The sequence below is a fragment of the Pleurodeles waltl genome, chromosome 11 (genome assembly GCF_031143425.1).
Source record: "Pleurodeles waltl isolate 20211129_DDA chromosome 11, aPleWal1.hap1.20221129, whole genome shotgun sequence".
In the NCBI taxonomy this organism is placed as follows: Eukaryota; Metazoa; Chordata; class Amphibia; order Caudata; family Salamandridae; genus Pleurodeles; species Pleurodeles waltl.
Genome location: NC_090450.1, coordinates 240911057 through 240936046, shown reverse-complemented (window position 1 = coordinate 240936046; position 24990 = coordinate 240911057). Strand labels below are relative to the sequence as shown.

General features: G+C 43.1%; 1 protein-coding gene across 1 annotated transcript in view; it reads left to right on the top strand.

Moving 5' to 3' along the window:
- The window catches only part of WDFY1 (WD repeat and FYVE domain containing 1), a 213021-nt gene that overhangs the window by 31232 nt on the left and 156799 nt on the right, over positions 1–24990 (top strand). Inside the window, exon 2 of the mRNA XM_069213483.1 lies at positions 15506–15573. Coding sequence (XP_069069584.1) covers positions 15506–15573 — 68 coding nt within the window. The remainder of the gene's footprint in view (positions 1–15505; positions 15574–24990) is intronic.

The window sequence follows — 24990 nt, the reverse complement described above, 5'->3', positions numbered from 1 at the left end:
CTTGCGGGGCTCGGACCAGGTTCTGTTACCCAGAATCCTTTGCAAACCTCAAAATTTGGCTAAAAAAACACATGTTCCTCACATTTCTGTGGCAGAAAGTTCTGGAATCTGAGAAGAGCCACAAATTTCCTTCCACCCAGCGTTCCCCCACGTCTCCCGATAAAAATGATACCTCACTTGTGTGGGTAGGCCTAGCGCCCGCGACAGGATATGCCCCAAAACACAACGTGGACATATCACAGAAAACAGAGCTGTTTTTAGCAAAGTGACTACCTGTAGATTTTGGCCTCTAGCTCAGCCGCCACCTAGGGAAACCTACCAAACCTGTGCATTTCTGAAAACTAGAGACCTAGGGGAATCCAAGGAGGGGTGACTTGCGGGGCTCGGGCCAGGTTCTGTTACCCAGAATCCTTTGCAAACCTCAAAATTTGGCTAAAAAAACACATGTCCCTCACATTTCTGTGGCAGAAAGTTCTGGAATCTGAGAGGAGCTACAAATTTCCTTCCACCCAGCGTTCCCCCAAGTCTCCCGATAAAAATGATACCTCACTTGCGTGGGTAGGCCTAGCGCCGGCGACAGGAAACACCCCAAAGCGCAACGTGGACACATCCTAAATTTTGGAAAAAAACAGAGGTGTTTTTTGCGAAGTGCCTACCTGTAGATTTTGGCCTCTAGCTCAGCCGGCACCTAGGGAAACCTACCAAACCTGTGCATTTCTGAAAACTAGAGACCTAGGGGAATCCAAGATGGGGTGACTTGCGGGGCTCTGACCAGGTTATGTTACCCAGAATCCTTTGCAAACATCAAAATTTGGCCCAAAAAACACTTTTTCCTCTCATTTCGGTGACAGAAAGTTCTGGAATCTGAGAGGAGCCACAAATTTCCTTCCACCCAGCGTTCCCCTAAGTCTCTCGATAAAAATGGTACATCACTTCTGTGGGTAGGCCTAGCGCCCACAAAAGGAAATGGCCCAAAACACAACGTGGACACAACATATTTTTTCACAGAAAACAGAGGTGTTTTTTGCAAGGTGCCTACCTGTGGTGTTTGGCCTGTAGCTCAGCCGGCCCCAGGGGGAGGGGGGTGCAGAAATGCCCTAAAATAAATTTGCCCCCCCAACCCCCACCCTCCCCCGCCGGGAGTGACCCTTGCCTACGGGGTCGCTCCCCCTGCGTGACATTGGCACCAAAAAACAAATCCCCGGTGCCTAGTGGTTTCTGCCCCCTTGGGGGCAGATTGACCTAAAATTGGCCAATCTGCCCCCAAGGGGGGCAGAAATGGTCTAAATACAATTTGCCCCCCCAGGGGAGCGACTTTTGCCTGATGGGTCGCTCCCCATCTCTAAAAAAAGAAACAACAAAAAAAAAAAAACACACAAAAAAAATTGCCCTGGTGCCTAGAGTGTTCTAATAATAGGCCGATCTGTCCCCCGGGGGGGCAGAAATGGCCTAAAATAAATTTGCCCCCCCAACCCCCACCCCCCCCCGGGAGCGACCCTTGCCTACGGGGTCGCTCCCCCTGCGTGACATTGGCGCCAAAAAACAAATCCCCGGTGCCTAGTGGTTTCTGCCCCCTTGGGGGCAGATTGACCTAAAATTGGCCGCAGAAATGGTCTAAATACAATTTGCCCCCCCAGGGGAGCGACCCTTGCCTGATGGGTCGCTCCCCATCTCTAAAAAAAGAAACAAAAAAAAAAAAAAAACACAAAAAAAAAATTGCCCTGGCGCCTAGAGTGTTCTGACCCCCCCCCCCCCCGGGGCAGTTCGGCCTAATAATAGGCCGATCTGTCCCCCGGGGGGGCAGAAATGGCCTAAAATAAATTTGCCCCCCCAAACCCCACCCCCGCCCCCCGGGAGCGACCCTTGCCTACGGGGTCGCTCCCCCTGCGTGACATTGGCGCCAAAAAACAAATCCCCGGTGCCTAGTGGTTTCTGCCCCCTTGGGGGCAGATTGACCTAAAATCGGCCAATCTGCCCCCAGGGGGGCAGAAATGGTCTAAATACAATTTGCCCCCCAGGGGAGCGACCCTTGCCTGATGGGTCGCTCCCCATCTCTAAAAAAAAAGAAAGAACAAAAAAAAAAAACACAAAAAAAAAATTTGCCCTGGCGCCTAGAGGTTTCTTCCCCCCCTGGGGGCAGATCGGCCTAATAATAGGCCGATCTGCCCCCAGGGGGGGCAGAAATGGCCTAAAATAAATTGCCCTCCCCCCCCAGGGAGCGACCCTTGCCTAAGGGGTCGCTCCCTTTGCGTGAAATTCACGCAAATAAAAAACTCCCTGGTGTCTAGTGGTTTCTACCCCCCTTGGGGGCAGATTGGCCTCATCAAAATAGGCCAATCTGCCCCCAACGGAGGCAGAAATGGCCAAAATATAATTTTCCCCCAAGGGGAGCGACCCTTGCCTAAGGGGTCGCTCCCCACCAAAAAAAAAAAAAAATGAAAAAACAAAAAACAAAATGGTCCCTGGTGCCTAGAGGTTTCTGCCCCCCCTGGGGGAAGATCGGCCTAATAGTAGGCCGATCTGCCCCCAGGGGGGGCAGAAAAGGCCTTCCCGAAAATATGCCCCCCCTGGGATCGACCCTTGCCCAAGGGGTCGCTTCCTTTTGTCAATAACAATAAAAAATAAAAAAAATCCCTGGTGTCTAGTGGTTTCTACCCCCCTTGGGGGCAGATTGGCCTCATCAAAATAGGCCAATCTGCCCCCAAGGGGGGCAGAAATGGCCAAAATATAATTTTCCCCCAAGGGGAGCGACCCTTGCCTAAGGGGTCGCTCCCCACCTCAATAAAAAAAAATGAAACAAAAAAATAAAAAATAAAAAATAAATGGTCCCTGGTGCCTAGAGGTTTCTGCCCCCCCTGGCTGGGGGCAGAAAAGGCCTTTTCAAAAAAATGCCTCCCCTGGGAGCGACCCTTGCCCAAGGGGTCGCTCCCTTTTGTCAATTTCAAAGAAAAAAAAAAAATCCCTGGTGTCTAGTGGGGTTTCAAAAGCCGGATTGCAAGCAATCCGGCTTTTGAAACCCTCGGAGGGACTTCAAAGGGAAGGAAATACTTTTCCTTCCCTTTGAAGCCCCTCCGGGCCTCCCAAGTGATTGAAAAAGAAATGCTTTTGCATTTCTTTTTCAATCGCGCTGGAAGCAGAGCTTCCAGCGCGACTAGGGAGGCCCCTGTGACAAATCAGCGCGCGCTCGCGCGCTGACGTCACAGGGGGGGGGTGGGGGGGGTCAGGGGTGGAAGGGGAAGGGATTCCCCGGTCAGCCCTGACCTAGGGGGGTGGGGGGGCGTCCCTCGGGAGGAGCGCTAGCGCTTCTCCCGAGGGAAGCATTCAGGACGTAATGGTTACGTCCATGGCGCCACACGGGCGCTGCCATGGACGTAACCATTACGTCCGTGGCGGGGAAGGGGTTAAGCTGTTTGCTGTTGGTACACCAGCTTTAGTTCGGCCATCACTCTTGCCCAAAGTACTACATTCACACTTCAACTCTGTTCCTCTTATAACACCTGTAGAGTGTGTAGTTACCTACAAGTAGTAATAATTAGTCTTTCGCATTTCTTCTCCTGTAGTAGCTATCTTAAAATTGGACCATCATGTTTCTCGTGAAAGCTGAGAGGTTTTCTCTCAGTTCTTTGGTTCGCCCTACACAGTGGTTAATTTGTGAATTAAAACGTGCCGGGCCCATAGTTCACCTCTGAAACATGCGGTTGCCGCAATTAAATGTGCGAGCACAGAATACTGAGGCAGCGTAATCCTAATGCCATCTCGGGCCACTTTAATTCATTTACAGCCACTTCCTGCCCCTTCAGATCAGTCTTGCTGCTGTCTGCTTTCTCCCTTTGTGACGCATCATCGTCTTTCTTTGCTCTGTCTTCCCCATATGTGCCTTTTGCTCGAAGTAATTGCCTGATACAGAAAATAAGTGCCCGCCCTCAAAAATAAGCGTTGGTGCCCCGCACCGGAAACAACCGGCTCAAATTAAGCACTGGCCTTGCACTTAAAGGAGGCTGTGCACGGCTTACACACAAACAGCATACATACATTCTGATTTACGTGTGTTGTACGTTCCACACTCACGGCCCTGTACGCACACACACATCAACTGCCACATGCACTCTGTGCTATATGTGCCCGCAGACACTCTTGCGATCCGATTTGTGGATTGAAAAAAATCTGTAACTGCATGGATGGGATGTGCTGAGCCATTCTCTCCCACAACTGTTGTCCAGACAGCTGAGAGCTGCAGGAACATCTGAAGTGTAAGTGAGGGGAAAAGTAATTGTAATTGTATTTATATAGCACTCACTACCCCTGATGATGCGTTGAATGCTTTTCGACGAGTAACACACTTCTCCGGAACCCAAGAGGAACTAGCGGTGGATTAGTATAGCTAATTATGAGTAGAGTATTAGTATTAGTATGAGTTAATTTGAGCAGATGATATGAGAGGAGTGAAGAATCCAGAAGTGTTAATTGGGAGTTTATAGTAATAGAATGAGGCTTGGGCTGAGCAAAGGAGTGATGGAGAAGGGAAGATTCTGTGAAAGGGGTTAGGGAGATCATAGCAGCAGAAGGGGTTTTGGATGAGTCAAAGGTGAGATAAATGAGGGAGAATTTAGTAGACTTTCAAGATTTGTAATATTTGATGTTAATAAGTGTTCTTTTCTAACATTCATTTTTATCTTTACTCAATTTTGCTTGCTGTTAAATAGTTAAGATAACATTTGCTCATTGTGATATAAAGAAGAAAGCAGGGATTCATAGTTATCTAATATGACAACTTATCTAGGAGCTATGCAATGACCAATGAACATGTTAAGCATAGAATAATATACACATATATGTATATACACACATGCACACCTACACGCATACTCACACACACATATACATATACATTTGTTAAACAGGCTTAAATAGTATATGTATAATTTATTATTATGAAATAGTAATTATACATATTTCATAAAGAACTATACATATCTAGAATATTCATTTCAGATTATAAATGTTATAAATATTTATCAACACAGGCATATGTAGTCCACTGCTGTTTGGATATGGTGGTTATGAAGAGCCTACTCTTGAGTAGTCTTCTGAAGACAGGATAGCTATATGTGGATCTTATACTAGGGGGTAATCATTTCCATAGTTTGGCTGCTTGTACAGAGAAGGATGTAACACCTATTGTCTTTTTCTTGTATGGTGGTGTTTTAAGGCGTGGTGCCAATCTTGAGTGGAGGTTTCTTTGTTGAATGTATTTAGTTATTTTGTTTCTGATGAAAAGCGGTCCTGTTCCATGTATAGCTTTGTGGGTGATACAAAGCAGTTTGAAGGTGGATCTTCTGGCAAACGGTAACCAGTGTAGTGCTCTCAAGGCAGGGGAGATGTGGGCTTGTGGCTTTACATGTAATTGTAGCATGGCAGCTGAGTTCTGGATACATTGTAGTTTTTTCATAATAGATAGAGATGATCCATGGTAGAGGCCATTGGCATAATCCAGTTTAGATAGTACAAGAGAGATAGTAGCCTGCACCTTGTGTAGAAATCCTAGGTGGGGTAAGATGGGTTGTAGGGTCTCCAAGGTGATGAAGTTTGATCGTGCTGATTTGTCCACTTGGGCATTCATTGTTAACTTGGAGTCCATGGTAATTCCAAGTTTTTTTTAACTTCCTTGGATAATTGAGGAGTTGGTCCCAGATCATCAGGCCATGTGCACAGTGAGTCATAATTGTTTCAGTCGCCACATGTGAGTATTTCCATTTTGGAAGCATTCAATTTGAGATGTCTCCAAGTCATCCACTGATCAACAGCTCTGAGGTAAATAAAGATTCATGAGTTCCCAATGTCTTTGGGGCTTTCCAATTTAAGTAGTATTTGTGTGTCATCTGCATAGTTGTAGCATGTGAGTTCAAAATCATTGATCAATTCTGGTAATTACATCATGTAGATGTTGAAAAGCATAGGTGAGATGATTGATCTATGGGGGACCGCTGCTTTTGTGAGGTAGGGTTTGGACGATAAGGGGGAGAATAGATATTATTCTGTTTTGAAGGTAGGCTATAATCCAGTCGAGAACAGTCCCTTCTGTGCCGACTTTGTGCAGTCTTTGAATTAGGGTGTCATGGTCAACAGTGTCAAAGGCAGCTGAGAGGTCCAAGAGAAGTAGTGCAGCAACTCCACTGCAGTCAACTGGGTTTTTAAGATCATCCCAGATTGCTATGAGAGCCAATTCAGTGCCTCTTCCTGGGCGGAATCCAGTTTGGTAGTCTGAAAGTATGGAGTTGTTTCCAGTAAAATGTAACATCTCTGTGAATGCTGCTCTTTCTATCAGTTTGCCCAGGAAAGGTCCATTTATAATTGGTCTGTAGTTGTTGGGGTCATGCAGGTCTTGGTTTGTTTTCTTTATTAACAAACGTATGTGTGCCTTTTTTAGGTCTTCTGGAAAAGTTCTTGTAGTTAGAGTTATTGATGATTCCTCTTAAAGGTGTGGCAGCAGAAGTAGATCAAAGAATGTTCTTGAAGATGTGCCCTGGACAAGAGTCAGAAGGGCAGCCGTAAGGCCTGCTTGTTTTGACCAAATCCATAAATTTACCTTGGGATATTTGTTTGATGGACTGCAGAGGCTGGGTTGGTTTACTCTTGGAGGGGATTTTAGGAAACTAGTTGGTGCTAATGGTTTTCTTCTGTTTTAAATAGGAGTCCAATATGTCTGCCTTGGTTGTGTAATGAGTTGCCAGTTTATTTGTGAAATCTTTAGTAGTGAGATGACTTTCTTCCATGCATTTAGTTTTTCAAAATTAATTGAGAATTTTATAAAATTATTTAGTTGCAGATTTAGCATTTTGAATTCTGTCTGATTAGTACATTTTTTAGCTTTTTTTGATTGATGGTTTGTATATTCTGTTAACTTTGTGTAGCCTAAGTTCGTCTTGAATGTTGTTTGTTTTGTGCCAGGTCTGTTCCAGCTTTCTGATTTGTTGCTTTATCTCTTTAATTTCTGAGTTTCTCCAATGTAATGTTGTTTTTGTCCTGTTTAGTTTTTCTGAGTGGTGTTAAGATATCAAAAGCTTTCTGTAGCCACTCATACAGTTTAGGAACAGGATTAATTGTGTCTAGATCTGTTTTGGCTGTTAGTTGTGTTTCTATATCTTCAAAATTGAGTGCTCCATGTTCGATATATGCATGTATGTAAGGTGCTATTGGGTGCGTTGATTTGTGGTGTTTTATGTCGAAAAGTTACCATATGGTGGTCTGACCATGTGATTGGCTTGATGCTTTGAACCTTAACTAGTTCAGGGCTTAGTGTGGAAGGAGTATGGGTTAGGGTGGCGGAGGAGCATGTGGATCATAATGTAAGGCTCTAAATTGTGCAATGGATAAGAAGCGGGTGAAAGGATGCTTCTTTGTTGGGGTGCTTGTGGTAGATGTTTGTGAAGAGTGAGACTTTCAGAGTAAAGATTGGGCAGGATTTATATTATTTATGTAGTCAAGAGGGTGGGAGTGGATGTGATGGAAAGTATGAAAGTTTGTGTTATTTTAATGTACTGATGTGTGTGGTTTTTTTGTGAAATAGTGAGGAGATATTGATGTGTTTTTCTGTGAAGGATTTGTATGTGAGTTAGTGCTGGTGAGTGGTATTAGAATATTACAGGGGGTGTTGTTGTGTTTTGGAGAAGAGTGTATGAGCTATTTAAGAGGGGATGGGTGAGGGTAAGGGGTGTTTGTGTTACCAATTAGAATAAAAACCCTAATCCTTTAATCAATAGAAATACTAGTCCCAGCAACCAATCACAACAACATATGCAGCAACCAATAGAAACTTATATAAGGGCCAAGTTAACCTAAGCCCAAGCTCCTGTGGAAAGGAGGAGAGGGGTGCTTCTCTATTGAGAATCTCCTTGGATACAGACAGGCAAAATTCACCCTTCCAAGCCAGCAGAGTGTACTTTCCAGGTAAGGAACAGATTGAAAAGCACTGAAATACTGCTTGTCGCACCCTCATACATTTGGCTTTTTCAAGTCAAAAACAAGTGTTGCAGTCACTTTCTCAACACAATTTAAATCACAGAAACAAATTGAGCAGTCTCCTAAACACAGTTAGCTACCATGGTGTATGTAGCCTTTAAAAAAAAAAAAAAGAGTGGGGGGTTTGGCTTTTTGCAGTCTTTTGCCACAAACTAAGAGTGAAATTTCAAAGAGTCACAGGTAAAAAAAAAAACAGCAGTTTAAAATGCAGTCCAAACACTTTTTAGCAAATAACAAGATTTCCCAGAAAGTCTACCTGTCAACATCTGTGATCACAGGCCAAACAAAGGTACACTTAAGGAGATGGATAGGCTACTGTATTAAGGGTTATGAGGATTCTGAGCCCAACCATTGAGATTCAGTCGAAGTACTGTATATCCGAAGGCTACAATGTGGGAGGGTGTTAGAACAAAGGCAAGAAGGACGTTGTGAGAGTAGGTGCTGAAAATGTAGGTAAAAGGTAATTGGCTAGGATCATAGGATCTAAGGAATGGGGCAGGAATAGTGGGTATAGGAAAATAAGCATTGCAATGTAAGAGGGTAACCGGGAGTGTGGAAACAGAAGAAGCGGTGTGGAAACAGAGGGGAGGCTTAAAGCGAGAGGATGGCAGAGCACAGATAAGAAAAGGAGTTGTACGGAAAGCGGAGAGATTACAAAAAGGACATGATGGGAAAGGATGGCAGAGAAAATAAATTGATAGCTGAGCCAAGCAAACAAGACAAATGAGACTAGGAGCAAACTTACAAGGATATGATGGCAAACCAGTCTTGAGAAAAGGGCTTGAAGGAGGAGAACAGCAAAGCCTTACCTTGTTGGCCAGATGGTGTCATTATGAAGCACACAGATTTGGTGCATCTTCCGGCTGTATTCTGTACATTAAACAAAGAGCTCAGGTTCCAGTAGTAGGCTTACACTATAGTTCAAAGTTGCTTTTAATTTGTATATGTGAAAATCCCCATAAAAAAACATATAGTATGCATAGGGTATTTGGATAAACCTTGCTCAGAACCTCCCACCGGAGAGTATGGGTATACACTTGCATCATCAATATTTTGTAGGTAAATCCCATCCTTAAATATGCGTGCAGTGGTATCATGGGCCTCATTCTTGACATAGTGTTGATAACTTCGGCTCCCAGACGTCCCCTCTCTGTACTCCTTATGCTAAAATAATTATTGCATTCTTTAGATATGACCAGCATACTTTGCACAATGGTGCCCATTCCTAGTTTATTTCTTGCAATTGAATTGCATAATAGTGTCATTTTTTGCCATTTCATAACATTGGGCCAGATGTACGTAGATGCAGTTTTGCATTTCCTAATAGCAGCTTCATAGAAATTGCTGTTTAGGAAATGCAAAATGCTGTGTACCAAGATACCGATTTCCTAATAGTGATTCCTACAAAACAGGAATAACTATTAGGAAATTGCAAATAAGAAATCCCATGCCATTTGTGACAGTAGGCCGGTTTTGCATTTTCCAAATAGGTATTTCCTGTTAGAAAAATGCTGTTTGAGAAATGCAAAACCAAGGATGGCTGTGGGCAAAAGGCCCTCTGAAATGCACCCCATAAATAGTGGTGCACATGTAGAGCACACGTATGTCCAAGGGGCATGTGTGTGCTCAATTGCACTTTAAAAAAAGCTTTTTGGGGTGCTTTTTTTTTTTTTTATTAAATTGCACATGGTTACCATTGACTTGAAGTCAGTGGTAATTGCATTTCCTAAATGCCCAATTCGCATTTAGGAAATGCTTTGTACATCTGAATAGGAATCGCAAATAGGTAATCCCTACTTGTGATTTCCTCGTCAGAGGATCGCAAATTGTGATTTTTACTGAGTAGAAATTGCAATTTGCGTTCCCTAAACTGCTTTGTCCATCTGAAAAGCCCGTTTTGCATTTCTTAACATTCCAAAATAGATATTAGGACCGTTAAGAAATGCAAAATGGCTTTGTACATCTGGCCCATCAACACTACTTATGTTTCTGAAACATTAGTGATTCCTGCTCCATCAGAGTGTGCACTCCTTCCACCATTCATCCACTCATCCCTCAATTCAACCATTGACTCTTTCTCACATTCACCCATACATACACACACTTTACAAACCCAGTTTCATGTAGAAATATCAAGACCGATTGGCTTAACCATAGTTAATTTTTTTTTATTATTGTGATTGTTTTGTGTCTTTCTGCTTCCCTGATGGAGTCACACGTCTCTACATATATTGTAATGGAGACAATATGCTTTTTTAAGCCTAACACGGGGCGCTTGAATTTTACCTAAACGTTCCTTGGGGGTTTGCGTGTACCGACTCTAACATTTTGAGTTCCCTGTGGATGAGTAAGCTTTAATAGCAATCTAAACATTGCATGTTAGTACATCTTGATACAGAGGGAATGGAGAGCACTTTGTATTACCCCCACGTATGTCCATTTGTAATACTACTGGCCTTCATGGTTTCTGTTTTCTTGCTCAATGTGAAAAGCAGCTGAAAGGGGAAATGTTTATTTCTGCGTGTGAATCTAAATGTTTCGTAATGTGTCTTACTGCGTATGCTGTTTTATGTACATAAATTCGAGTACTCCTAAATGTTCATTACGTTTATGTATTTTACATGTTTTAAATAGCGCTAAATAATTACCGATTATAGTACAGCATAACGTGCTTTGTTGCAAGAACTCCTGAAGGATATGATTGAAGCTCTTTGTGTCATGTGGGTGTCTCATGTTTCAGGCTCTCTGCTTCTGCTTCGCAGTGCTGTTCTGTGGCTTAGAGCAGCTTCATGTTGCTCCTCAGAGATCCCTTTTGCACAAAGGTTACCTCATTTCAAATATGTTTAGGTTCCTTCTGCTTTTACAGAGACTTAGTTTTGCGACAGACGCTGAAAAATGTAGTACCGCTTGGAGTTTCTTGGTTTGTTTTGTTGGGTGTAGATTTGTCGGTCCTTTGTTTTTTTGTTGAATAATTGTGATTTTGGATCAAAAACATATGTCCTAATAGCCTAATGCAAAACCAAATAATTTTTCCAAAGATAATCGTAATTTCTGCGTGCAGTATGTGGCAACAGTGTATTTACATACAGATCCCGATTCACAGAACAAGAATCTGCAGGTCTGACTTGTGTTTCCGAAACGTTTTTGAACTGGCCATAGAAGTTTTCAGTGGTTTAAGAATTTAGTAAATGCACCGCTGGCTAGAGGCAGGACCCGGAAACACCGCAAAAGCATATTTGTGACGTGGATATGATATAGACATATAGCCAGGGTCCGGAGCATTCAGTTTGTCCAAGATATCGGCCAGTCTATGACTTCTCTTGAAGTTAAACTATGCCCTGTATACCTGCTGCTTCATCCCTGTATGTTCATTTGTCTGATTGCCGCTCCCATCAACTTCGAGATGTATATTAAAATCTCCACATACATTCAGAGGTGTAGGCAGCGGCAGCCCCTCCACAATGGCAGAGGAGCGTTGGCCCGCTGTTTCAGAGCCAGCAGTTGAAATAAAATATAAATTTTATTATTGTTTTATTTTTCAGCTGCTGGCCCCAGCGTGTGCAGGGAGGGGCTGGGCCATGGGAGGAGGAGTGGAGTGGAGTGGAGTCACTGGAGTGCACTTAAATATGCACATGTCAGTTTGGCCGGCCAAACAGACATGCGCACCTAGGTTTCGCCAAACCAGCTGTGTTGCAAAGCCGGGTTGGAGAAACAGCACAGACTCCCATTCAGTGTCTGAGCAGACCAAGCCGCTCAGACCAATCCTGGTGCTGCTCTCAAGCTAGGTATAGCATGAGAGCTGCAAAAGGATTGTGTGGATGGGGGGGGGGCTGTGCTGGTGCTGGAGCACATTCAAGAGCAGGAGAGAAGAGGAGCGAGGGTGCTGGCAGCGTCGGTGGCAGGACAGATAGTTTTTTATTATTGCCCTAATCCCCCCACCACATGAGATTTACAGCAGCCGCCACTGGGTGTAGGTGTGGGTCACAGGGCTAGCTCCCCGCTGGCTCCTCTCAAACTGCTTCCTCGTCCAGATTTGATATGGAACAACTGGTAAACCTACTATTCAAAACCAAACACCAAACACTCCAAGATCATCCAGCAGCCACATTTATTCACCAGTTTCTGCTTCAATGGCTCAAATCCCCGTTTTGCGAATATTGCAACCCCCCTTGGTTGAAACTGTTTATGATGTCCATGCTAACAAGCAGTGGTCGGTAACCTTTAATAAATCCTGCTTATCCCAGGGGATATGAGTCTCAGTTCTCATATAAGATCCAGACCCCAATCCCTGAGTATTTCAGCAACTCTTTGCCTTTTATCCTTGTCCTTGAGCCCACAGACATTAACCAAGCAGATACTCATTTTGCCACTTTGCATCACACAGGATCTAAAAGCAATCTAAATTTCAGGAGCCTACAAAAAAAAATTCTACCCATCTCAGGGAATGTGAAGAATTTGTCAAAGTCCAGGGTGGCTGCCTGCAGCCAAAGCCAAATCGGCCCCTGCTTCCTCTTGACTATGCTCACTTTTTTCTTTTTTCTGCTGTGCTCACCGCCCTGCCAATGTCCCTTTCTTCCACCCACCCAAACCCACCCTCACCCCCTCCCCAACCATTCCTGCCTCCCTGGGCCTTTCCCACCCATGTGAAGGTACCAGACCACACAGGTCTGCTGAAGATGGATGAGATCTCTCTGTCACCCTCCCAAGAGACACACAAAAAAATACATGAAAAACAAAAAAGGGGAAGAAAAACACTGTGAAAGGTACCAGAAAGAGGGAAAAAAAATACATCCATCAGTACCAGCAGTATCTCAAGTATCTCAGATGTCTCAAGTCTCCTGTGATAGTAGTCAAAACAGTCAAGGTTCCTCTAAACATTGATAGAGATGAGCTCCTCGGGATCGATTCCATAATTTAGAGTTGGAGAAAGGGGAACAAAATTATCTTTTTTTTTTATCCAATCGGGATTAGATCCTACCCATTCTTTAGTTTTAATTTCAGAAGTGAAGACCTGAATCTGGTTGTTCCAAATTATTTTAAGTTTCGCAGACGTGTTCACTTGTGCCCACTGGATTAGTTTTCTGAGCTGTCATCTCTGCTCCACAGTCATATGACAAAAGTCTGGGCTGACAAAATGTGAACAGTCGTCCACAGTGCGCTGCGAGTCAGGGTGCGCCTTTTCAAAATTCACTTCTTTCAGCACAAAATTGCCAATATACACCAATATTGCTTTGGAGTTATCAATAACCTGCTTCTTCTAGCAGGTTATTGATAACCCCACAGTTCTTTTAGCTTACAACTGTAGGAATTCTGTGGGCCCTTTGAATCTCACACACCTATCCCAAGAGTTGGAAGCAGAATGGACTCTGTTTGCTCAAATTTCATCTGGCGATATACTTGGGAACAGCGGGCCCTAAAGTATATGTCTCTTTCAAGAGTTTGTGGAGGATGGTCAGTACCCAATCTTAGGCTTTATTATTGGGCAGCATTTTTGGAACACATGGGGGACTTGTTTATATTTAAGGGATCTAATTGGTCGCTTGGCTTCTCAAACTTGGATCCCCTAAGTATCTACAAACTAGCCTTGGGTAGTGAAGCTAGGGGCTCCTTTATTAGACATATCAAACCAAGCTACTTCAAAAAAGTCAAATTTAAAATCATGGGAGCTGGTGCCAAGATTAAGTATTGGGTTAATAAAAAAATTGGAGTGGGAAAGTATGATTATTATACCTCATTATAGCACTCCCCCATTTTCAAATCTAGTTTCCATGATTGGAATTGCTAGCAGTGGGGTAAAAGTGGGAATTACTGGATTGGGGGATTTATTTAACCAGGATCATTTTTGTTGGTTTGCTGATCTGCAGTAGGATTTTGGTTTAACTAATACATTTAAAAAAAAATATTTCCAGATTAGAGATATGTTGACTAAACTAGGGAATGATCAATTTTCAGTTAAAAAGGCCCCCCTTACGGATTTACTTTTGCATCATGGTAGCAGGATTGGCCAAGTTTATTCAGTGCTGATTGAACTGGAGCCTGATGACCTTGAATCTCAAGGTGCTTGATGGGGGAGGAAAACTAGGGACCCAGGGTCTCGATATCGGTGCATCTATTGAGGTGGGGTTGAAGATGCTATTAACGGCAAGCTTGAAGACTCAGCATTTTAAAACTATTTTGAACTTATATTTTTTATGTGGGGTAGACGGGCTGATGATAAATGTCCTTGATGTGGGGCAGCAGCCGCTGATTGGATACATATGTTTTATGAATGTGTTAAATTATGGGCACTTATAAAAAGCATAGAGGATTTTTAGAGTAAGGTATTTAAAAAAATGATCTGCACATAACCACTTAACTGATGTTATCTGGAACTGACCTTTCTTGCTCAGGGGATCAGGGACAGTGGTATTTTATGTTTGCCTCTATGACAGTAGCATTTCTATTGATAGCCATGGCATGGAAAGATCCCGAACCACCGACAATACAGTAGTGGTTTTCCCAGATGCTGGGTATGTATAATTTAGAAAGATCTTTGTATAACTGTAAGGGAAGGGGCGCCAGAAAACACGGGAAGCGGATCTAGTCCATACTGACTGTAATTATTGAGGTGAGCTTCGGCTGGAGGGAGTGGTTGACCACCTAAAGAAGTAGCCCTTCTGTGGTCTTGAGCAAACCCTATCCCCTAATGGCACTCCTTGGTTCTGGTTGACCTGTATTACGTGGTCTAATAGCTTTTGTGAACAAATTTGGATACTGATGTAAACAAATCAAGTGAATTAGTAATCAGTTGTGCTCCTGGCTTACAATATATTAATTGTTGGGTGTCTGATTATGTTGGGTAGTTGTCAGGGGTTTATATGAAGTGTAGACTTTTTGTTACAATAAATGATGTATTTATTGGGGGAAATTTATGTCCACCATAGGTTAATTTGATATGGGCAGAATCCTCCCATTGTGAATTGAGTACCCTATTTTTCTTTTTCTTTTGTTTGTTTTCTACAACCATGCTATGCTCCTTTTTGACAATGAAAATATATTTTTTTAAAAGGTGGGAAAACAGATTGTAGCGTATGCTGAGGGGGAACATTTCCTGCAAGGCGTTGGAGTAAAGGATGAAATAACATTTGTTGAATTTGTTAGAAGTGTTGATTAAGTGGATTTTAACTTGATGGGAACTGTTTTCTCACTATTTTGAGGAGCTTCTGCCTCCTTTGGTGAGAAGAAAACATCTATGGTTATATTACAATAACTTTATTGGACCATGTTATTTTGTGATTTCAGTTTTGTGGAGGTGTAACAATGGTCCGATGTTCTTGCAAAGTGGTATTGGAAAATAATGTACCTGTAATACCATGATAGTCTCAGCGATTTAAAAATAAAAAATAATAATACATAACATTTGTTGTCTTAAAACAGTAGTCTCAACAGTGCTTTGCAATAAACTATAGTGAATGGGCAACTAACCTTACTCTTCTCTTTCTTTCAGAACAGTTAGAATATGGCTGAAAAGAGACAGTGGTCAGTATTGGCCCAGCATCTACCACACAATGTCATGTAAGTTCTTTAGTTTTGATTTTGTGTATTGACCAAGGACGTTTTGGTTGCTAATTTCGGCTTAAACTGGGATTTTTTTTAAACAAACAAACAAACAAAGAATGAAGTAAACTGGACAAGTCAATACAGGGGCGTGGATATTGGATAAGGGACAGCTGTGGTATATATTTCTAGTCCTATTTTGAGGACTTCTGTCCTTACCCTGGAGTAGATTGTCAGGCTATTCTCCGATTATCACATTGCCTCAGACAAATTAATCATAGTTTAATCAGTCACCTCCATGGTTAAGCTTTAGAGTTATGCTACAAAAATTCCCCACCCTGTCTTCTAGACTATAAATATAAGAAGAAGTTATGTCATGTACAACAATTAAACATGCAAATTGGTTAAGGCAAATCTTTCTCTTTGGTTGGAGTCCCAAAATGAATTCTTGTGATTGCCCCTTTGTTGACCACAATGTCTTGTAATGTCGTTCTTCCATTGCGCCCTACTAACTTTAACAGTTGTTTAGCCCTCTACTTCTTGGACACAGTCTCTACGTCTAAGTTGCAAAGATTAAAGTTTTTTTTAAAGGATATGTTTTAGCATTTGTTTCCTGTAGGTATGCAGCAACGGAAAACCCATAATAGCAAATGAAAGTTTGAATCCATGGGTCCACAATCTTCAACAAGAGTGTGCCATTGGGCAAGCAGCGCAGTCAATTGTCTCAATCTAGGCTTACATAAATATATAGAATAAGACTATTTTCAATGTGAATGATAGGCACCTATCCTTCTCTAATGGAAAGCAAAGGTATTTATTTTAAACAATGAAGGCACAATAATCTGTTTCATTTTCATTGTTTGAACTTTTACATTTTGTCTCAGTGCATTTTGGGGAACCCTTCTTTATGGGAAAAATTGTACACAATACTTCATCAAGGACAGTGGAGTGGACAGGTATCTTCTTTCACAAGGATACTGGCAAATATTCTTTGGACTCAAGAAGTGTGTTTTGAAGTTTGATTGAGAAACACATCAACTACTAAGCAGCATGGTCATTCCTTTCCTTTTACATCACTCCTCAAAACAACATCGCTATTCTGGTGACACTGGATAATCTGTGATTTAGAGATGGTCATTGGGCCGGTTACATTGATCAATATGATATAAAGGCTTATTTATAAGCAGTGCATGGTGAACGCGCTGTCTTCTAGTAATTGTCATTAGGCATAATGTCAATGATTTTATGTTTTTGATTTCCGTTGACTTCTTTAAAAAGTTTTCAACTGTCTCTATAGGCTAGAAGAAAGTGATCCTAGTGTTTAGTTTAAAAAAAAAAAAATGTTTACATTTCCTTCCTTTCCATCTATATTTTTTTAAGATGTTTCCCAACTGACATTTTGAAGCACATAGACGTTTGTGGTTTAGCTATTTCTCAATAAGTGAGAAAAATAGTGTATTACTTTTGATTCTATTGCTCATTGTGTACTGCTGTAAACATTTCCGCCTTTGAAAATAAAGAAGGGCGAAATAAGGCTAAGTTGCTAGTTTAGTGGGGCATTATAGTTTGTAGCAGAATGGTCTTTTCTGTGTTAACTTTTTTAGTATTTAGTAATGGTATAGGTCCCAAAGGCTGCGGCACCTGGTGCCACTCCAGAACTCAGGTTCTGTGTGGACTACTGGGGACTCAATGCGGTCAGCAAGACTGGCGCACACCCCATTCCCTGAGCTGATGAGCTAATTGATTGGTTGGGAGCTGATACCTACCTCAGCATGTTTGACTTAATGTCTGGGTATTGGCAGATTGCCTTGACTGAGGGGGCCAAGGAGAAGTCTGCATTTTCTACCCCAGATGGGCACTTTCAATTGAAAGTGATGCAATTTGGGATGAAGAATGCCCCTGCCACCTTTCAGAGGTTGATCAACCAGGCGCTGGCTGGGCTGGATGAGTTCAGTGCCGCCTACCTGGATGACATTGCTGTTTTTAGTTCCTCCTGGGAGGAACATCTGCAACACATCTGCAGAGTGTTGTAGGCCCTGCAGAAGGCAGGCCTCACTATTAAGGCAAGCAAGTGCCAAATAGGGCAGGGTTCTGTGGTGTACTTGGGACACCAGGTAGGGAGTGTCCAGGTGGCACCCCTACAGCCAAAAATTGACACCATTCTGGCTTGGGAGCCTCCCAAAACCTAGACTGGAGTGAGAGCCTTTTTAGGTCTCACTGGCTACAACAGGAGGTTTGTCAAGGGTTATGGTACCATTGTTACCCCCTTGACTGAGTTGACTTCTAAGAAGCAACCCTAGAAGGTGATCTGGACAGAGACTTGCCAGACCGCTTTTGATGCCCTTTAGGCCGCCATGTGCACAGCACCTGTGCTGAAAGCACCTGACTACTCCAAGAAGTTTGTGTGCAAACAGATGCCTCAGAGCATGGTATTGGAGCAGTACTCTCACAGCTTAATGAAGAGGGCCTAGATCAACCTGTAGCCTTCATTAGCAGGAGGTTACTTCCCAGGGAACATAGGAGGAGTGCCATAGAACGTGAAGCGTTTGCTGTGGTCTGGGCGTTAAAGAAGCTAAGACCATACTTGTTTGGGACTCACTTCTGGGTTCAGACAGACCACATGCCCCTCAGATGGTTAATGCAGATGAGGGGTGAGAATCCAAAACTGTTGAGGTGGTCCATTTCCCTGCAGGGGATTGTCTTTATGGTGGAACACCGCCCTGGTACAGAACACGCCAATGCTGATGGTCTGTCCAGATTCTTCTGCCTTAGTGATGAGAACTCCCATGAGGTTGGGTAGTTGCTCCCCACTTTCAGCTGGGGGGGGCCCTGTTAGACTTTTCATCCTTGGCGTGGTCTCCCTTAACCTTTTGCCTCTGTTTCCCAGGTTGTTGATGTGTGCTGGACTCTGTTTTTGCTGTTTTTATTACTCTGGGCACTTTACCACTGTCAACCAATGCTAAAGTGCAAGTGCTCCTATACAAGATGTGTATGTAATTGGTTCACCCATGATTGGCATATTTGATTTTCTGGTAAGTCCCTAGTACAGTGCACTAGAGATGCCCAGGGCCTGTAAATCAAATGCTACTAGTGGGCTTGTGCCACCCACAATAGTAGCTCTGTAAACATGGCTCAGACCTGCCAGTGCAGTGTCTGTGTGTGCAGTTTTAAACTGCCAATTTGACTTGGCAAGTGTACCCACTTCCCAAGCCTAAACCTTACCTTTTCTTACATGTAAGGCACCCCTAAGGTAGGCCCTAGGTAGCCCAATGGGCAGGGTGCAGTGTATGTTTAAGGTAGGACTTATACTAATGTGTTTTTACATGTCCTGACAGTGAAATACAGCTAAATTTGGTTTTCACTGCTGCAAGGCCTATCCCTCTCATACGTTAACATGGGGGCTACCTTTAAATATGATTAAAGTGTAGGTTCCCTTTGGGAGCGGATAGACATTTGGAGTTTGGGGTCTCTGAGCTCACAGTTTAAAAATACATCTTTTAGTAAAGTTGATTTTAAGATTGTGTGTTTGAAAATGTCACTTTTAGAAAGTGAGCATTTTCTTGCTTAAACCATTCTGTGACCCTGCCTGTTTGTGAATTCCCTGTCTGGGTCAGTTTGACAGTTGGGCTGTTTTTGCACCTCTCTCTAGACAGTGACACAAAAGGGAGCTGGGGTGTAGCCTGCATATCCTGATGAGCCATCTGTGCTAGGATGGAGGGGAGGAGTAGTCACTCACACCTGAAAGGGCTGTGCCTGCCCTCAATCAATGCAGTCTCCAACTCCCTGGTGTGTGTCTGGGGCCTGGCCAGGGCAAGGCAGGATTTCACAAACAAGAGATACTTTTCTATGAAGTAAGCCTACTTCAAAGAGCAAAATGGGTATAAAAAGGGCACACAAAACCACAGACTTTAGATCACTTCTGGAAACCAAGAGGAACCTCTGCCTGGAGAAGAGCTGAAGAGCTGAGGAAGAAGAGCTGCCCTGCCTGTGACTGTGCTTTGTGGAGCTATCCTGCAGTTGCTGCTTCTGCCTGTGCTAGAGGACAAAGATTGGACTTTGTGTGCCTTCCTTCTTGTGAAGAACTCTCTAAGGGCTTGAACTAGAGCTTGCCTCCTGTTTTTGAAGTCTCAGGGACAGCAAAGACTTCTCTCTGCCAGCACCTGGAGCCTCTGCTGAGACTCCTATCCTGCCAAGTGGTGCCCATCCAGTTCCTGGGACCCTGAAAGGAGAAGCTGGCAGAACAAAAGTAAGAAATCCACGCACAGACCGCCGTGCGATGAAAAGATTGAGGCAACTCCGAGTCACGGCTGAAAAATCGACGCTCACGGCTGAAGAAACAACGTGCAGCATTGCTGATGGAGGCTGGTGAGATCACAACCCGCGCTGCGTGGTTTTCGAATCATCGTGCAGGAGGATTTCCGACGCGAACATCGCTGGGCGTGTAAACACGACACAAAGCCTGCCCGGACCAGAGAGTGCTGTTCGGATCGACGCATCGCTCTCCTGCGGAGAGAAGAAACAACGCACGCCGACCCAACCGAAGGAGAAACGACGCGCGGTCTTGCTCGTTAGTGATAGCGACATATCGCAATTCCCTTTTGACGCACACCCAACCGTGCCGGGTTATTTTTGACGCACCCAGGTACATTTCCACGATAACAGCATTAGCATTGTGTTTAAAATCACATTAAAACTCTTTTTGGTTTTTACTTGATAACTTGACTTGTGTATGGTGGATTTTTGTGATTTGGTCTTGTTTTATTTATATAAATATTTTCTATTTATCTAAACCTGTGTTGTGTCATTTTGTAGTGTTTTCATTAAGTTACTGTGTGTGTTGGTACAAATACTTTACACCTAGCACTCTGAAGTTAAGCCTACTGCTCGTGCCAAGCTACCAAGGGGGTGAGCAGGGGTTAGCTGAGGGTGATTCTCTTTTACCCTGACTAGAGTGAGGGTCCTTGCTTGGACAGGGGGTAACCTGACTGCCATCCAAATACCCCATTTCTAACATATGTCGTGCCTCACACAAAAGTAAACCATATGCTAAGTCCCTGGTAGTATTTCTTTTTTGCAGGTAGACAGCATAGTCTCTCTTTATACACAGTGCTTTGAATTAAAAGGGGTTTCAATGGTGGGTAGTGTGTAGTGCCAAGTAGCTGGAAATCACCAAAAAATCTCAAAGTTTATGATCTAGTTTAACAGGCTATATAGCCCTTAAAACTTTATAATTACACTCGGTTTCAACTAATATTAGGTGAAACAATACATCAATGAAAAACACTGAAATTAGGTTTTTTAGAATGGACATACCTTTTATCATACCTAAACATAATGGATGCACTACAGCTGCTTCCTGCTTTTGTGTTTTAAAAAAAGATACATTGTGCGTACTCAAGTCGCTTTGGATTGTAGAAGAAATAAAGGATGAAAACATTCTTCCTAAGTCCCAACATTAGTGTAAACACCAAATATTGGTGCTTAATAATATAAATTACTTCATTTACCATTATTTTCTGTAATATTTTTTAAATGGTCCTTTCATTCAGCGTTAATATCAGTTCTTGACATCATTATGAACCGCACTCCTCTAACTGAAAAGAAGATGCAAGAAAACAGGCTGCTGCAACCACTTCTGATCTGATATATCAAGCCAGCATGTCTGAAGTAGGTTATTGCTGGAAAACTCTACTGAGGAGGAAAGTGGTACACACACTACTCTTATTTATTTCCAGTAGTTCTAGTTTGAGGCAGGCTTATTCTGCCAGAGGTAGCGGGATATTTAGGAGAGTTTGATGGTTAGGTTCAATGAGCAGGCAGGAGGCAGCAAAGAGTTTGTGCCACACATGGCGGAATGGGTACCTTGAATGGTGCCTGGTTGAAGATGGCTTTTGTAATGACAGTCTAGAATGGGAGTTTGGTCTGTGAATGATGAAAATAGTGACAGGATGTGTGAGTGACAGGATGTGTTAATATGAGACAGGTGGTGATAAATTGTGTATGTTAAGCTGCAGGGTCAGAGGTCTGAATCGTTATATTAAAAGAATGAGATTGTGATCCTACTTAAAGAGGTATAGGGTCTACACTGCATGCCTTAAGGAAAGCTGCCCCATCAAGCAGTACAGCAACAACCCTCCCAAGAAGGGAAGAGACGTATTTATTATCACAGCTAAATTTTCTTCTCTTAAAGATGGATGTCTGGCTGGATCCCAGGACTCTTTTCTTAGTACACTAGTATTGACCCTAAGGCCTGTTCACAATATTAGTCAGTTTGCTAAATGCACCTAATATGGGCAGTGTATCCAGCGAATCCAGAACGCAGCCGCACGTCTCATCCTCAACCTCCCTCGCCACAAACACATCTCCGCCCACCTCAGGTCTCTACACTGGCTGCCCATCAACAAAAGAATCATTTTCAAAATCCTTGTCCATGCTGACAAAGCCCTCCACGACACCGGACCGGCCTACCTCAACGAACGAATCAACTTCCACAAACCAACTCGACAGCGCCGCTCCGCCGACCTCACCCTCGCTACAGTCCAACGCACCACCTCCGGCAGCAGATCCTTCTCCCACCAAAACCTGGAACTCCCTCCCCACCAACCTACGCTAGACCCAGGACCTCCTTACCTTCAGAAAGCACCTAAAAACATGGCTTTTTGAGCAGTAACCCCTCTCCTCTCCCCTCCTCCCCATAGCGCCTTGAGACCCTACCAGGTGAGTAGTGCGCTTAAGAAATTTGTTTGATTTTTTTCACACACTGAAAACGATGTTATAAATATATGTACATACTGTTGCCCTGAGCAGGTGATTTTGCAATGTTGTTGTGATGGTAGACATGCACCACCCTGGTCAGCCACCCAAACAAAGCATGCCTGATACACTTAGGAGGCCTATGTTTGACCTAGGTATGCTGCTTTTTCATGGAAATTTTACATTGGAACTCTGCAACAAGAGATTACAGTTTGGCGTAGTAAACAGACTGCTGCAAAACTTTACAGCAAGTTAAGGAGCAGGTTTCAGCAGGGGATGGGGAGGGCAGCGATGAAGTTAGTCATCAGAGGCTATAAATTGACTAGCTCAGCCAGTATACACAAGACACTGGAGAATGAAATTACAAGATGGGAACATATCATAGCACAAATAGAGAGAAAACAATTGAAAAGGAAATTGTTAAGCGAAAAGTGGAAACTTCTATCCTTGATGGAGACTGATGAAATTCATATGCTGGTCGTACACGCAGTTAGGGCAGGAAAATGGTTTGCCTGGCTACAGAAAAAGTACTTGGCGGCCTTTAAAGCTCATCAAGATCATATGTGTTACACACAGGAGGGATTAAAGGATGTCTGACTAAAGTATCTACAAATATTATGTGCACAGCCCCCCACACAGCAACTCTGAAGTTACATAAACTGACTTGGGTAATGTACATCTGCTCAGAGGGACTATAGAGCAGAGCGGTTGAAGGGAAGTCCTCTGGGATTAGATGACTTCTTTAAAATAATAACAATTATAAATACAGGATGTCTCCAGGGGGATTTAGACTCCGCAGAACTTTACTTTGCATGGAGTTGTGCATTGGTCGGTAGGCTCCTCCAGGTACTGCTCGACGTTTAATCCACTAGTGTATTTTTTCGATCGATGAAGGAAGCACTTATCGTAATGGGTCAGATGCCTATTAGGCACACCCAAGATTACAAGACATGTAGATCATTAACCATGCTGAATAGAGAAATCAGGAAAGTTCTTGTCAGAAAGATTGGTAACCGTAATATTGTCCATGGTATATAAGGAACAGAATGCCTTTATGCCATATAAGAAACTGCCTATAACTTGAGACATTTGACACATGATATCAAGAAAATATTGCATTGTGACGATGAACATCCGTGCCTCTATAGCTACGAAAAAGCCTTTCAAGGTAGTTTTCTGGTTGTATTTCTTTTAAGTATTGAAGCAGATGAACTTTGACTGAAGTTTATTAGGTGGATTAAGTATTTGTACATTGGTCCCATGGTGAGAGCGAAGTCTAATGGCACCGCTTAAAAGAACTGGGCACTGGAAATTGATACCCATCAATATTTCCTACTGCTACCACTCCTTTTCTCCATGATAATTGAGTCATTGCAGTGCTAGCTGCAAACATACCATCGGGAAGGAGTATAGGTAGTGTTGACCCTACTGAGCAGCGGCCTCATTGTATCCAGATAATATATGGGTGCACTATCAAGACCCAACAGTGGCAGTGGATAGTGTTATGAAAAAAAGAGATTTGTTTCATTTGCCTATTGAGCCTAAGGATAAACAGGGATAAATCTGTTGTCTTCCCTCACCTTGGGCTCACTCCATCCAGCACTGAATCCCAGCTTTCCTGACTTGTGGCTCACATGGACACCTGACACCTTTATTTATTTAGGTACACGAGAAGCTCACCCTGCAAAACAGTGGTACACAGTCAATGTGGACAAACGGTTACCATCGGGAAATAACTGTTATTCTGGCTTACACTGCCGCTCTTGGTTTCAGGCCGAGTTGCATTGGCCAAGTTGATTGTCTTGCTCTGTTACATTCATTTGTTTCAGTGCTGCGTACACCCCTATTTTATATCTGTTTTTAAGGACCTGAATGCTGTTTTGAAAAAGTTGACAATAGTCTGTTAAAGAAGTAGGGTCAGGCTAGACTTGCTCAAACTAATCGTTGAGGAATGAGGCATGACAGTGCTGAATGTGGTGGGCTACTATTTTGTGGCACAATTACAGTTTGTACTAGAATCCTTATGAGAACTCTTAGTATATGCAAGACTGTCTCCTAACTTGCTAACTATCTTTAAGCTCAGATAGTGGGCTTATCAACCACCCCAAAAGTAGTTGGATTAGCTAAGATGTAAAGGAAGCAAGTGGTTATGATGAATATGGTTAGAATACATTATGCCTCAATGGCACTGCTATGGCAAATCCCAATGTTTGGTGAGGCTGCAAGGGTTATCAACGTCATGCTGGAGATGCACAACTTTGGGCAATCATCTTAACAGAGATATATTTTTACCCTTTGATGACTTGTGGGTTATTTTCATTGTGGTCAAGGGACCATTTTTGAAGGATAGCAGGCCTTTGAAGACAGCATGAAACTCCTGGCCCTCGTTCCCTCTGCCACCACCAGTATATAACATGCTGCCTGTTGTGCTAGGCTTCCATTTCGAAAGTAGGACAATACTGTTGCTACTGCAGGTTATGAGAAGTATTAGAAATAAATTTATATTGTTACCAAATGCAAGCGATAGCTGGCAGAGCACCAGGTGTGGCCATTGAATTAATGGGTAGCTGCCATATGTCATAGTGGACACCAGATGCTGGGCACACCATGTATATCTTCGATGACTGACTTAGATGCCCTCAAGTAGCCAGGGAAGTACACCATCGGCGAGGGGTGGCACTG